Source organism: Bubalus kerabau, chromosome 22 (genome assembly GCF_029407905.1).
Source record: "Bubalus kerabau isolate K-KA32 ecotype Philippines breed swamp buffalo chromosome 22, PCC_UOA_SB_1v2, whole genome shotgun sequence".
Taxonomy (NCBI): Eukaryota; Metazoa; Chordata; class Mammalia; order Artiodactyla; family Bovidae; genus Bubalus; species Bubalus kerabau.
The window spans coordinates 34,935,499-34,951,710 of NC_073645.1; the positions used below are offsets into that span (position 1 = coordinate 34,935,499).

Below are 16,212 nucleotides of genomic sequence, written 5' to 3' on the forward strand. Positions count from 1 at the left end.
AAAAGGAAAAAACCCCCAAAGTCACTTGGACTCCCCTGACTCTGTATGCACATGTATGTCTGTGTGTGCCTGTGCATACATGCATGCATGCGTGTGTGTGTGTATTACTCACTGCAAAGAAAGCAATCCGCTTAGGATATTCAGGAAAGTAGGGTCATTATTACTAATTGCTAAAATTACAAATGAGACAAAATCGCTTTTACTAAAGCAGGGACAATCAATCTTTTAAAAATCAAATTTTCTCATAGGATTTGTTTAAAAGAAGGCAAAGAGCCTGGTGCATGAAATTCTGGGAGCGATGGCAAGATGGAACACGACTCAAGCAGAGCAACCGGGACAGCGGCAGCGGAACATGAACGACTCCTCTCCCTCACCTGGCACAGCACCGCCTTGCCTTGGTGATGCCTGAACAGAACCTCTGCCTCTTCAGTGGTGAGTGCAGGGATGGCTACCAGTCTGTACCCGTGCATTCTGGCGAGACTGTCATGAAGGGTATCATCTATGACGTTCATCTTCCTGAAAGCTGAGACTCGCGTCTCTTCTTCCATTTATCTATACCCCAGACTGAATTGTTTCAGGTATTAATTCAGTTCAGTTTCATTGTCTTAACTGGGAAGAAAGTGCCACGGCCAGTTTGTGAACGCTCTGAGTACGTCACCAGAGGCCCAGTTTTTAAGCACCCTGTCAATCTGTGGCAACATGAGCCTCAACTCGGCACTGTGGTGTCCACCCAGATTCTTCACCCAAGTACCTTCAGGTAGCAATCTCGTTGCTCCTCACCAAAATCGCTGTCTTCATCTTCTTCATCACTTCTCCAAGACAAAGGTTCCGGAAGCTTCTTGTCCCACTGCTGCTCGGCAAGACCAGGACTGATATCTTCCTGATCATCTTGCTGTGCCAGGGAGATGACCAACAGTTATAAATACGCACAGGCACACAAACAGCCGCCCGGCTGGACCCCAGAGTCGCCCTCTCTCATGCCCTCCCCTACTCTGTTCTGCCCAGCCCGTCATGAGATCAGTCCCCCACCCTCTCCAAACCCCAAATCACTCGGGAGACAGCAGGGGAGGAAAGAAGAAAAGAAAGAGTGAGGGTGAAAGCTACCAGCCACGTCAATTAGAGTACCATCAGCTATGCTAAACTGCTATCTAGTTTCCCAGGCCACACCCTTTATACAAAAGCTGCCAAAATTAAAACACAATCTCAAAAAAGAAAAATGTACACATGAAAGCTACAAGCACATGGATATGCAGAAGATCTGGTCTTGGAACACAGGCTTCTGGATGCTATGGAACCAAGTCAAGATATGCTTTATGCAACACCAGTTACATAAAAGGAGCCAAAATAATGTTACACCATTTCAAAAGACATTTACTCTCCATTCCTATTTTTCTCATCTCATCTTGGACATGACTCTCTCTCTATACACACACACACACACACACACATCAAATGGAATCATTGGTAAAGCGGGTGGTAGAAAAGATAAGACAGAATAAGAAACTAAAGGCAAACAAAGGCAAGCTCGTCTTTTTACCTCCGCCACTATAAGGATGCCATACTGGATAAACCTGCCCACTGTTTCATGGCAAATTTGGTAAAAGGTCTGGCAGGGCTGCAAAGAAAAGGCATTTCAGTGTAAATGTCATGGTCTTCCACTTATTTTTTTAGAGACAGAAGACAGCGTACAAAGTGGCTGACAAATACTTGCATGGTATCACCTGCCTCACTCCACTAGTCAAGCACTAAGATTTCCGACGCCACCCTCTTGACAAGCTCACACTGTGGACAAAGTCTGAGAAGAGACCTTGTTACGCGACTGGCAGGGCGCTTGGTGAGGCACCACCTGCAGACGGAGCTCCTGAGCTGAGTCCCCCCGAGCCCAACCCCTCCAGGAGAGTGCGGCCTCAGAAGGGCTACGTGTCCGGCCCCTACACCTATTTTTTCCCTTTATAAGACAATTTCCCTGCAAAATCTATCTTACAGTAAATGCTGTACACAAGGTGGTGGATGAGGAAATGCAATATGTATTCAAGTAATTAAAAAAAAACCCAAGTGAAAGATAACGCCAACATTGAGAGCCTTATCTACCCTTTTCTCTCCCATCCTGCCCCCCAGATTCATGCGAAACAGATTCCACAACAAGACACAAATATAACATATACAGACAATGCTGTGGAGGAGGGCAGTACTCCCAACACCCGTGCTCAGAAATGTCCCAGGACACATAAGTGGAAAACAACAGACATTAAAATAAGAATTTTACTCATCGATGACTTTGAGGGGAAAAAAAAAATCTCTCTACTGCTTAATATGTATGCCTCATTATAATGTCTAGAAGTGTTTAAATATAACATAAATGCTCGTTAGTTCTGCTGGGCCTTAGTTTCCCCATTTGGAGGAGGGGCTGAGCAGATGAGTTTTAAGACTGTTTCTGACTCTCATCTTCTAGGTTTCTCTCATCCATGGGTGGGCATGTTAACCATTTGCAAACCCCTGGCCCCGTGGCTTGTGCATGATAAGAGGTTCTGTGCCTCTGGAGCTGAGTGATGCAGAGCGCTGAGCCCTTGGAGCCATCACAGCACAGGAAGGGTTCTCTGGAGCAGTGACCCCAAGAGCAAACCAAGACAGTAACAACTGGTGGTTGTTACTGGTGGTCACTGAGACCCAGGAGGAGGATGTAAAGCTTCAGTAATAGACCAAAAATTCTCTAAGAGGAAAGCATTTTATGTTTTCATTAAGATGCTCAAGAATAAGAGAAGAGGAGACACTAAAGAGTCTTCACTTACGAGCGAGATGGTGCCTTCATTGGACAGCAGATAGCACAGGCTGGCGGCCTTGCGCACCAGCTGCTCCTGGCTGATCAAGCTGGGAGACGTGGGTCCTCCTGGGCCCCTCTTCTTCAGAACTGCATAAAGGCTGCAGGCTGAGAAAGTAAAAGCATCAGTGAAGCTGCAGCCTTAGATCTCCAAGAAAAACCTTGGAGAGGCTCAGACTGGCTGGACTACCACAAAAGATCCTTGATAGATCCAAAATAATTATCTGTGTTCACTGGAGAAATTTAAGTAAATCCCTCCAGAATTTACTTCTTCTGATTCCATGTGCTTCCAACCCTGTCAAACCTTCCATCCCCTCTGCTCTCCATCTCCCCTGTTCCCCAGCTCACTTCACTGCCACAAGTATGTCTCATCTCACCTAGATTTCCAGCTCCTGGGCAGCAAGACATCTGACCTCTCCTACTTGGTAAATCACGTAATACTATGTATACAGTAGTTCAGTTACTACTCACTGAATAGCACATACAAAAATAAGCTATAATCAGTGAAACAGCAGATGACACTTTTATTTTAAAACTATAGCAACACTTTCCCTGAAACAAGGGACTATCATCCAAACTGAAGTAGACACCATCACGTGCTTCTGGCCACTTGATTTGCCATGAAAATACTTCAGGGCCTGACATACCTATGATGGCCTCCATGATAAAGACATGGAGCACCCCATTGCTGTAGAAGTTGAGTTCAAAGACTGATGGGATAGTTGTGCTAGGAGTAATAAAAAACTCATCGTTCTTGCTGGTGTGGGTGATTGTGATACAATTTCCCAGGAGCTGTATGGCATGCATGACTACATCTTCTGAATTTCCTGAGAAACCCAAGTCAAAATCACGAGCCAGGACTTCCTCCTTCATCACAAAGAAGTCTTCCACCAATGTGGAGAGGCCAATTCCCTATAAAAACAGACAGAAGTGGTCTCATGAGAACACAAAACCCACTTCTCAAAAGATGGAAAGACTGCCCCAAGGATTTTTTTTTTCCCCTTGCCTTGGCTTTCCTGAAGTTTGCTGTCAGGAAAAAAAAAAAAAAAGCCAGAACACCAGTGTAAAGAAAGTTAGAAAACTGGTTAAAAAGCTGTCCCCCAGGAATGTCAAGATATTTCATGTCCAGAGCATACTCTAGCCACAAAACATGATGTAGCATGTAAGATCTCAAAGGGGAAAAGCCACCTTCTGGAGAGAAGCAGTACTTATTTCTTAGCAAGAATTTCTCAAATTTCTTAGCTGGTATTTATATATTGGCACTACGTTTGGTGTTCAGAACATGACTGTGAGCGAGACAGACAGTCTCTTTCCCATCACAGGGCTTAGACAAGTGTATTGTAGGAAAGCAGAGCGCAAGTCCTAAATACAAGTCAAATAGCTTGGAAACCATTAGCAATCAGAATACTTTCTATGTGTCGAAAGACATGCCTTATTTCCGTTAACTGTATTCCTCAAAGAATGCCTTGCTGTCAGATAAAACAGTTCTGAGGCTTTTTTCAGATAGATGTCTTCCTCCATTGGGTTGTAAGCCCCTGTGGGCAGAGTCCTTAGATTATTTTACTGTTCACCTCACAGGACTGCGCTTCCCTGGTGGCTCAGATGGTAAAGAATCTGCTTGCAATGCGGGAGACCTGGGTTCAATCCCTGGGTTGGGAAGATTCCCCTGGAGAAAGGAATAGCCACCCACTCCAGTATTCTTGCCTGGAGAATTCCATGGACAGAGAAGTCTGGCAGGTTACAGTCCATGGGGTCGCAAAGAGTCGGACACGACTGAGTGATTTTCACTCACAGGACTAGCTGGAAGGGAGCCAAATCTATCAGTGGACAAGCATCTGAAAAGCTGACAAAGCATTTCCCTGCTTTCAGTTGAACTCCAGTGACTCTGCAGACGTACCTGCCTGTGTCTGTAGAGGAGCAGACAGGCCACGATGTGTGTGGACATAATAGCACAGGACTTGCTAGCAGCTGGAAGGCAAACACAAATCTTTTAGTTGTGCTTTTTTAATATAGCTGAAACTTTTTTTTAAAGTACCTAAATCTTGAAACAAAAAAAAAGTATCATAATTAGGAGCATTTAAAACTATAAAAGTCCTCTACCGTATTTCTTACACCTGATTCACCAAAGGGAAATCACAATTTGCTCTGGACCAGTGGAAGCTCATTAGAGATCATTGCTCATATAATAGAATTCAGTCTAAGATAGGTCTACCCTCAACCCAGAAATCGATTTTAACTTCCTCTTTTCAACCTGGACCAGAGGCAGGTCAGAGGTAGGAAGGAAGGGGACAGATAGACATCTGAGAATGACTACAGTCCAAAACTCAATATTTCAAATTGGTAGAAATTTATAATCATACAAATCAAATATGAGAACATCTATGGAATAATCTAAGATAAAGACACCATTTATGGGTTTTCTGAGATGATAATGAATTCACAAATACTTCATTCACTATTAATGTTACCTCCAGTGTTTAAGAAACAAAAAAGTTCCCAGTACCACATACATTTGGCCTTTAAAAAGTATATTTAAAAAGCTTTCATAATACTTGTTTTATAAATGGAAAACAGCACAAAACTGCAAAAAAAAAAAATATTTTTATACACTAGGCAGCCACCCATCTGGTCATCTGGGTAGTGGGTTTTATCTTTACTTTCCAGTTTTTCAACATTTAAGGACGTATTATTTTCAGCATCCAGGATTTAAGCAGAGACTCCATCAGACATCCTCAGAAAAGAGGATCTTGGTCCAGCGTAAAGCAGTAGCAGCAGTGGCTAGACAGAAAGGAGCAAGATGAGGTGAGGATGCCTCCACACTGACAGCAAGAGCGGAGGGCCTAACCTGATGGGAAGGAGGCACAGGGAAGGGTGGAGAAATCCCAAGCTATTGCTGCTTCTGACCTTAAAGCAGCCTCTACAATGTAATACAACGCTGCCATCTGCAACTTAAGAATGGCTAATTCTGCATGTAACTCTGATTCACTCCCACTTGCATTATTACTGTACAACCATCCCACTGAGAAGAGCAGAACCTCTTTAGGTACAGAGCCAATACTCAATGTGTAGTCCCCACAGGCAGAATAAAGCTTTACATGCAAAAGACACACAATATTTACCAAATAAAAAGGATCACGAGGTCACAGGGGAAAGGGACGTGCAACCATAAACCCAGAAGCTGATCCACAAATGGGTTCAAAGAGACTAATTCATGAGCAACTACTAATTATCTGGCACTGTGTGGGATGTTTCATTCAGTTATCTCAAATCCTCTCAGCATGATCTTCCTTCTAATAACTTACTTAGTACCCCCTGCGTGTTAGTTCTAGAACCAGAAGTAGAATCTAACTTTGGCAGATTCCAAAACCTGTATGGTTCGAGCTGCATCACACTGAATCTGAATTACGGAATGAAAGAGTGGAATTCTACTTACTGAAGAGAATGTGCTCAGCCAGATGTGCAATCAGTCTTCGGCGGGATTCATCTGTTGCATTTCTGGACTCGTTAATGGACATGTCTGTACCTTCATCAGCAGCATCACTGGGTCTAAAAAGTTTTTTGTTTTTTTTTTTTTAATTAGACTTCTATAACCCCAATCTTTCACAAAGCAAATGACATGAGATACAAATGTATTAGATACTTTAAACTACTACATATTCTAAATTTAAACCACAAATAGATTATTTCTATGAGTTGTTTTACTCCAAAATATACTTCATTATAGGCTTCCCTGGTGGCTCAGATGGTGAAGATTCTGCCTGCAATGCAAGAGATGTGGGTTCGATCCCCGGGTCAGGAAGATCCCCTGGAGAGGGAATGGCTACCCACTCCAGTATTCTTGCCTGGAGAATTTCATGGACAGAGGAGTCTGGTAGGCTACAGTCCATGGGGTCGCAAAGAGTTGAACACAACTGAGTAACTAACACACACATACCTCATTATATTTAAGACACTCTCCTGAACACATGTTATTTATTTATGACTAAGTAATCTGTTGGTACATCACTTTCAGAACTCACTGGCAGAAAGAATGCATAAAACAAGATGCTCCATTTTAAAACAGTTTCAAAAATTCGATATTTGAACATATAAAAAGAAAGGCTTAATATTTCTCTCAGTGACCATTTGATTTGAATTCTGGAAAATTCACATAAGAAACTCTTTTACATGTTACATGAATGTGCAATATGGATAAGCTAAACTACTACCAAAAAGAACATTTCAAGTATTCAAAAACAGAAATCAAATAAGAACTCATATATGATTCACAAAATCAAAAGGATTTTAAGATCCAAATAATCAAAAACCTTCAAACTAATACACAAAAACATTATTTCAAGATCCTTTACTAGACCAAGAGAAAAATTACTCAAGTGAGGAAGTAAAAACAAGAATATAAATGTCCTTAACAAAGTTAACCAATTTTTTCCATGCAATATAAGAAATCTGTGTGTGCTGAGTCATTTCAGTCATGTCTGACTTCTTTGCAACCTTATGGACTTTGCAGCCTCCTCTGTCCATGGGATTCTCCAGGCAAGAATACAGGAGTGGGTTGCCGTGCCCTTTTCCAGGGGATTTTCCTGACCCAGGGATCAAACCAGTATCTCTTATGTCTCCTGCATTGGCAGGCAGTCTCTTTACTACTGGCACCACCTGGGAAGTCCAATATAAGAAATAACAGATACTCAGGATAAAGAACTTGCATAAATCTTCAGTTCAGTTCAATTCAGTTGCTAAGTCACGTCTGATTCTTTGCAACCCCATGGACTGCAGTGTGCCAGGCCTCCCTGTCCATCACCAACTCCCGGAGTTTACTCAAACTCATGTTCATTGAGTCAGTGACGCCATCCAACCATCTTATCCTCTGTCATCCCCTTCTTCTCCCACCTTCAATCTTTCCCAGCATCGGGGTCTTTTCAAATGAGTCAGTTCTTCGCATCAGGTGGCCAAAGCAATGGAGTTTCAGCTTCAACATCAGTCCTTCCAATAACTGATCTCCTTTAGGATGGACTGGTTGGATCTCCTTCCAGTCCAAGGGACTCTCAAGAGTCTTCTCCAACACCACAGTTCAAAAGCATCAATTCTTCGGCGCTCAGCTTTCTTTATAGTCCAACTCTCACATCCATACATGACCACTGGAAAAACCATAGCCTTGACTAAAAGGACCTTTGTTGGCAAAGTAATGTCTCTGCTTTTCAATATGCTGTCTAGGTTGGTCATGACTTTTCTTCCAAGGAGTAAGCATCTTTTAATTTCATGGCTGCAATCACCATCTGCAGCGATTTTGGAGCCCCAAAAAATAAAATCTGCCACTGTGTCCACTGTTTCCCCATCTATCTGCCATGAAGTGATGGGACCAAATGCCATGATCTTAGTTTTCTGAATGTTGAGTTTAAGCCAACTTTTTCACTCTCTACTTTCACTTTCATCAAGAGGCTCTTTAGTTCTTCCTCACTTTCTGCCATAAGGGTGGTGTCATCTGCATATTTGAGCTTATTGATATTTCTCACGGCAATCTTGATTCCAGCTTGTGCTTCATCTAGCCCAGTGTTTCTCATGATGTACTCTGTATATAAGATAAATAAGCAGGGTGACAATATACAGCCTTAATGTACTCCTTTCCCTATTTGGAACCAGTCTGTTGTTCCATGTCCAGTTCCAACTGTTGCTTCCTGATCTGCATACAGATTTCTCAAGAGGCAGGTCAGGTGGTCTGATATTCCCATCTCTTTCAGAATTTTCCATAGTTTGGGGTGATCCACACAGTCAAAGGCTTTGGCATAGTCAATAAAGCAGAAATAGATGTTTTTCTGGAACTCTCCTGCTTCTTCCATGATCCAGCGGATGTTGGCAATTTGATCTCTGGTTCACCTGCCTTTTCTAAATCCAGCTTGAACGTCTGGAAGTTCACAGTTCATGTACTGTTGAAGCCTGGCTTGGAGAATTTTGAGCATTACTTTACTAGCGTGTGAGATGACTGCAGTTGTGCGGTAGTTTGAGCATTCTTTGGCATTGCCTTTCTTTGGGATTGGAATGAAAACTGACCTTTTCCACTCCTGGGGCCACTGCTGTTTTCCAAATTTGCTGGCATATTGGGTGCATCACTTTTACAGCATCATCTTTGAGGATTTGAAATAGCTCAACTGGAATTCCATCACCTCCACTAGCTTTGTTCGTAGTGATGCTTCATAAGGCCCACTTGACATTACATTCCAGAATATCTGGCTCTAGGTCAGTGATCACACCATTGTGATTATCTGGGTCGTGAAGATCTTTTTTGTACAGTTCTTCTGTGTACTCTTGCCACCTCTTCTTAATATCTTCTGCTTCTGTCAGGTCCATACCATTTCTGTCCTTTATTGTGCCCATCTTTGCATGAAATGTTCCCTTGGTATCTCTAATTTTCTTGAAGAGATCTCTAGTTTTTCCCATTCTATTGTTTTCCTCTATTTCTTTGCATTGATCACTGAGGAAGGCTTTCTTATCTCTCCTTGCTATTCTTTGGAACTCTACATTCAAATGGGTATATCTTTCCTTTTCACTTCTCTTCTTTGCACAGCTATTTGTAAGGCCTCCTCAGACAGCCATCTTGCTTTTTTGCACTTCTTTTTCTTGGGGATGGTCTTGATCCCTGTCTCCTCTACAATGTCAAGAACCTCCGTCCATAGTTTATCAGGCACTCTATCAGATCTAATCCCTTGAATCTATTTCTCACTTCCACTTTATCATGGTAAGAATTTTGATTTAGGTCATACCTGAATGGTCTAGTGGTTTTCCCTACTTTTGTTAAGTCTGAATTTGGCAATAAGGAATTCATGATCTGAGCCACAGTCAGTTCCCAGTCTTGTTTTTGCTGACAGTATAGAGTTTCTCCATCTTTAGCTGCAAAGAATATAATCAATCTGATTTTGGTATTGACCATCTGGTGATAAATCTTACCTTGAGGGAAGTATAGCTGGCAACAATGCTTGCTCCAAAGAAAGTGGAGCAGAAACAGGTTTCTGACTTTGGCTTTCTAAATATTCCTGGAAAAATAAAACACAGTCATTTACTCCCACTGTCTCACTTCCATAAACATATATAAAATATAATTTCATCTTCAAAAAGTTAAAAGTGAGTTGTTAATAAAATGAGCCATACTATTGATCTATAACATGAGAAGTACTTTCTATTAGCCTAAACTATCTTCAGAAGTGCAGAATGACTCATAGAATGTTGTTAAGCATGAAATCAAAGAACTGAAGCTCCAAAGACAGGATGACGCTTAAGCAAAATCATTTAAAAATTAAGGGCAAAATTTAACTTTTCTCACATCTTCATGAAATTAGTTGGCATTCCCAATATTATTAACAGTGATAATTGACCAACTATACCCTTTTAAAGGAAATCTGACAACCCGAAGGTCATATTATATTCAAAGAATCTCAATTCAAAAGCAAAAACAAGAGAAGCTCTGCAGCATTAAAAAAAAAAAAAAGTGGTAAGAAATGACAAGGTCCTTAACCAGAAAGCATATAGCCTAGCAGTTAGACTTCCTTAAAATAAAACCAAGAAGTGGAACAGAAGGAGAGGCAGGACCTCTGTGCCTTATCTTTGGGTTCCCAACTCCCCATCCTTCTTTCTCCTTTACCAATTTGAAAATCTTAAGAATTTAAAACTGCAGGACCTCAGAGATCCAGCAGCCCCAGGCTTCTCCATGAGGATGGCACTCTTCCTCTGAATATGTGGGTATTAGACTCCACCCAGTGGAACAGAGCATCACCCTGGACCATCAGTGTTACCCAGCTGTGAGACATGTTTTTAAAAATGTCTCCTAAAGGACAATTTTAAAACATAACATATAAAATATTAATATATGTAAAGCAATATGCAAAATTCTCATGAATTATAAAAGACAGCAAAAAATTATGAAACTGGTGTTTCCCAAAGACAGACATTTAGTCTCCTTTGTCAACAGGCATATTTTGGTGGAAAAATTCAGGAAATACTACTCATGTCTGACTCTTGTTCTACAAGAGAAGAAACTGAGGCCCTAACTCACATGGAGAAGAGGCATCAGAGGCTGGTCTGGAGCCCAGATCTTCCGACACTGAGCTAGACCGATACTTCCACACAGCTTCAGCTCAACAGACACTCACCTTTAAGGAAAATGGTTGTGCAAAATCCACTCTGACACATCCGTAGTTTTTTCGTAACATTCTGATAACGCCTCTTGCTATGCTCCAGAGGCTCTCATTCTTCTTGGGTTTTCCCTAGTTTGCAATTTTGAAAGAATAGTATGGTAAGCAACAAAGCTAACAAATATGCAAATATTATTATCCAAAGATAAAGTTTATGAATTTTTTTATGGAAACTGAAGGTTTATCTGGAAAAATAATGAATGAAGGAGGAAAATACCTATCCATTTGCTGAGACCTGTCAGAAAATGTTGAGCACTCAAAGATGCTAAAAGATGTAATGATATTATTGCGAAGGTAATTTGGCCAATGAAAAAGGAAACATTTAACACAACTTCTTTTAATGCATTGTTTACATCATTCACAAAAATACAATTGCAAACTACTGAAGGATAAGATGACATAATGGCCTGAAAATCTGTTCTACATTCTCAGATAAAATCAAAGAGACCACCTTATTGTGATCTGATGATCATGATGGTCCAAATTCATAACATTAAGCAATCAAACACCAAATTCAGCCCCAGAGTGCATTCAGTGTTTCCTGAATATTTAACATGCATAAGGCACAATGACAGCTGTAGAATAGACACAGGACTCAAATAGGACATCATGAGACCCCATCAGGGTGAGGGAGCATACATTCAGGATGCACACAGGCAACACAAGGAGGGGGTCTCACAAGAGAGATACAGATAATTATCCAGGTCTATCACTTTATTTTTTATTAGGAGTCCTTGAGTTTTTAGTATATTTTGAGCAATAAGCTTGACATAAGTACCATGACCAGGACTTTCACACTAAATAAGAACAAAACTAAACCCCTCTGGAACTTGCAAACTGCTGGGAGGAACAGTAAGTTGGTAAAACCATTCTGGAAAACTGGCAGCAACTACAAAACTGAATGTACCTATGCTTTATGATCTATCAATTCCACTCCTAGGTACACACTCAACAAAATGCATATATATGGTCATCAAGAGGAAGGTTTAAGAATGATCACAGCCAAAACCAGGAAACCAAACTTTTTTTTTCAACAGTAGAATAGACAAATTGTATATTCATACACTGCAATATTACACAGCTATGACAATGAACAAATTCTAACTATCTGTAGTAAGTTGTTGCTTGAGCAAGGAAACCAGAGACAAAAAGTCCACACACTACATAATTCCATTTATATAATGATCAAAAACAGGCAAGTCAATCTATTCTGTAAGAAGTAAAGATAACCGGCTACCCACGAGGGGACAGCAATGAGAAAAGGGATAAGGGGGGTTTCTAGAGTCCTCGACCTCAGTGCAATTATGTAGGTGTGTTCACTTTGTGCTAATTCAAGCTACATGCGTATGATGGATGCATTCTTTTGTAATTGTTCAACAGAAAGTTCAACGAAAAAAATTGCTGACACTTTTCAAATTAACTTGTAGCTTCTTTGCCAACATGATCCTATCAATTCTTCAGGTTTAACTTAAAACTCTACACATAAGCAATAAGCTCTGACTACACGAAGCCACATATACCCTTCCCAGGGCAAAGATGGTAACTCTCTATCAAGTATTCTTTCATTTCCCAACTCTATGACTAAGGCCAGCATTGATTAATCTAATCATGGCAATTCCTCCAAATGCAGGAAGACACGTTAGCACTACCAATCAGGCTGCAATAGGAGATGAAAGCCCAGCCTACCATGTGTAATAAAATTAGAGAGTACCAAGAATATTCTCAACTAATTCTAAAAGCACTTGTCTAAAAGCAGAAGGCTAAAAAAGCAAAAATGACTTTTGTGCAGGTGGTCTTCTTACCAGTTGTTCGCCATTGTAATGACCCTCAATAATACGATCGTAAGAGATCCCAACAGGTATTATCAAGATGTCTGGGATGGTATTGGTGGACAGAGTATCTACCACAACTGACAAAAGTCCTGCCCGAGCACAGGAGATTTTTCCACTTCTTGAGCGTGTGCCTTCCAGAAAAATCTCCAAGAACTGCTGCTGTCGAAGTAGCTCAACTATATGCTGGCATATAAGAAGAAAGGAAAACATGAACTCATGAACTCAGAATAAGCTAAGTAAAGTCAAATCTTAAAAACAAAAAACCCTTAAAACTTCACTACAGACAAAATATTTTACACAAATAATAGCAAAAGAGCATCTCCAATGTTATATTTTGATGATAACAAAAAGTAATCAGCAAACTCATACCCAAGCAATAATCATTGAAATAATTACTCAGACAACTGTTTTTTAAAAATCTCAATCAAGTCTCTCTTTCTTCTACTATAATCACTACCATAATAACTTTAAGGATAATTAGAGATTACACATACCCCATGGAGTAAAGCTCTATAGAGAATATCTTTTCGTCCATCTGGTGTCTCATCTAGCCTCCGTCGTATGAAAAAGCCTCCAAGCTTATGGATCAAAGTACTATAAATTTAAGAATGCATTAATTTTTAAAAAAAAAACGTAAAAAGAAGACTCAAGTTCCAGTGTGGATATAAGCCACAGGTGTTGTTTGAGCTGCTGATTATGAAAATCTGGACATTACCCATATAGTTGACACATTTCTGTCATTTACATTATGGATTAGCTTTCAGAATGTTGCTGTGTATAATGAAGCTCTGTTACATCTGTTATAGGCCAAAAGAAGTTTCCATGATATATTACCCTGCAAAGGTGCTGGTACAGATTTTAAGAGGATTATAAAATACTGCTCAATTTTAAAACCCTGTCCAGGGTCTCAAGACACTGATCTTTAGACATCCCCAAATTTTCCTATGGCACATTCACTTCAAGATGAATGTGATATTAAAAAAGCTCCTTTGGGGAAATTTTCTCAAATAAGTTATTTCTTAGAGAGTATCCCAGTGAGATAAGGATAAGTTTATCAAACTGGAATCAAGCATAACCATCCTCCCAAAGCATGAAATAAAAATTTTCTTCATTTACGCACACATAGAACAAACAATTCTTATAACCCCATGTCTCTGCCTACAAAACTGATGAATTATTTTGATAGGAGGCAGAATTTTTCCAATACTTGTCAACCTTTCCAATCTCAGAGCCTCCTTCTCTGTTCAAATAGTGTGACATTAATGTAAATATTAATACACAGTTTTGGCACCTTCTATAGTCAGCATAAGGAGGACAGTAAGATACCCCTGGAACTTAATGTCTTTGAAAGTTAACTTAACTCTCTGAAAGTTAAACTTTGCAGAACAAATTCTTAAGGAGATGAACCATTCACAAAAATAACCCATCCTGAAAAGTGCTTTGTGACTGTACAGACTGACATGTAACAAAAGAACACTGCAGATAAATAGGCCAGATTATTTAGAGTCTGTCATAGCTGAAGGAATAATAAGCTAACTGGCACAGAGGTCATGAAAAGGGAAGAAATTATCAGTGTTTATTAGGCAATTCCCAGAGATCCACCTTGAGAACCAATCCAACATACTGGGAATGAGTACATAAATTGTTCTGATTATAGAAGAGGCAAACTATTATGGGCAAGGCTTCTCTAGAGCCCAGATGAAACAGCCCTCTTCATGCTCAGTCTATGCCTAAACACTTTTTGGAAAAAGTGAAAGTGAAAGTCGCTCAATCATGTCCAACTCTTTGTAACCCCATGGACTATACAGTCCATGGAATTCTCTAGCCCAGAATAATGGAGTGGGTAGCCTTTCCTTTCTCCAGAGGATCTTCCCAACCCAGGGATTGAACCCAGGTCTCCCGCATTTCAGGCAGATTCTTGACCAGCTGAGCCACAAGGGAAGCCCAAAAATACCGGAGTAGGTAGTCTATCCTTTCTCCAGCAGATTTTCCCAACGCAGGAATTGAACTGGGGTCTCCTGCATTGCAAGAGGATTCTTTACCAACTAGTTATCAGGGAAGCTCTCTTTCAAAAAAGACATATTTTTTGATGACTTTCTAATTCAACTTTCCAGGTTCCTCGATACTAGGAAGAGGTATCCATGAGGAAAAGCATAGATATTCTGATCCTTGGAAAAGCATGACACTTGGAAAAGTCTGTAGCATCATATCACAGTGGATTACAGTTAGCTGTTTGTCTATATTCCCCACTGTTTTATATGAACTATTTGAAAGCAAGGACTATGTGTCTTATTCACCCTTGCCTGGAGAACATGTGGGCAAGTATCGGCTGACTGCACATATGAATGGCTTCTCTTCACTCATGTGAGTCAGATTAGCTACCGAACTCTGAACCGAGGAATTAGGAAGGAACTCCTTGGACTGTGAGGCTGAGGATCAGACTCCCTGGCATGCAAAGCAGTGACCGCCCCCTTGTGAGGCCCTGCCTGCACGACCCGCCAGCCTGCTCCCCTCAGGTCACTCTCACACTCATCCTCCTCTCGGTCTCTATTCCTCACACAGCTGACCTGAGTGATGCTTTGTGCTCCGAAGTTTGAGACTAAACACTTCTCAGATCTATGACCGCTTCTCTGAGAGAACTATTATACCTTTCTTTAAGCCTTCATCATCTTTTGTCTGAACTAACACAGTCAGAATTGATATAAGTGTTAGTTGCTCAGTCTTTTTTGCACTTTTCAAATTTCCCACAACATGCATTCTTTTAAAACAAAGCTAAAAATCCTAATGTCCTCATTACAATAAAATGTATCTAAAGTTATAATAGAAAAATAAAAATTCAAAACATAATCTTTATACCTTAACTTTCAAAATAAGGTGATCTTACCTGAAGATGGGGATGTTGAGATTATTGCCTGAAGCAATGTACGGCGCTTTGATGTTATGGCAGAAGAGAATGAAAGTGAGCAGGAGATAGTCAATGTGTGATCTATGAACTGGCAGAAATATAAGCGGCAAATTCATCTAGCAAAAGGAAAAATGCCAAATTTAAAATTAAAACGGAAAATTGAATTACAAATTCAAACACTAGCTAATTAGTGACTCATTCTGTAAAAACATTTTTCAGTAAATAAGAATGGCAATTAACATTTCAATTATATATTATCTAGCTAAAAACAACTGCAACAATGAAAAATAATCAGGGAAGAAAGAGAGCAATCAAGAATTCAAGGTGACTCCATCATATATCTTCTGAGAGGAAGCCCTAATTATATAAAAAGAATGTAGGTTTTGGATACAAGGTTGGTTTGGTTTGAAATTCTAGAGAAATGACCTGCTGGCCATAACTTGGGACAGTTTCTTAATCTATATGTGCCTTTATTTC

General features: G+C 40.3%; 1 protein-coding gene across 16 annotated transcripts in view; it reads right to left on the reverse strand.

Annotated features, from left to right (window-relative positions):
* GPAM (glycerol-3-phosphate acyltransferase, mitochondrial) overlaps positions 1–16,212 on the reverse strand; it is a 67,367-nt gene that overhangs the window by 6,566 nt on the left and 44,589 nt on the right. For 15 of the 16 annotated variants that reach the window (XM_055560704.1, XM_055560702.1, XM_055560706.1 and 12 more), the window contains 11 exons: positions 15,715–15,851; positions 13,325–13,424; positions 12,801–13,013; positions 10,957–11,070; positions 9,758–9,843; positions 6,252–6,364; positions 4,716–4,786; positions 3,466–3,730; positions 2,790–2,926; positions 1,538–1,615; positions 752–892 (listed from right to left, as the gene is read on the reverse strand). In XM_055560704.1, the coding sequence (XP_055416679.1) occupies positions 752–892; positions 1,538–1,615; positions 2,790–2,926; positions 3,466–3,730; positions 4,716–4,786; positions 6,252–6,364; positions 9,758–9,843; positions 10,957–11,070; positions 12,801–13,013; positions 13,325–13,424; positions 15,715–15,851 (1,455 nt within the window). The remainder of the gene's footprint in view (positions 1–751; positions 893–1,537; positions 1,616–2,789; positions 2,927–3,465; positions 3,731–4,715; positions 4,787–6,251; positions 6,365–9,757; positions 9,844–10,956; positions 11,071–12,800; positions 13,014–13,324; positions 13,425–15,714; positions 15,852–16,212) is intronic. The other variant, XR_008707231.1, reaches the window with a different exon arrangement.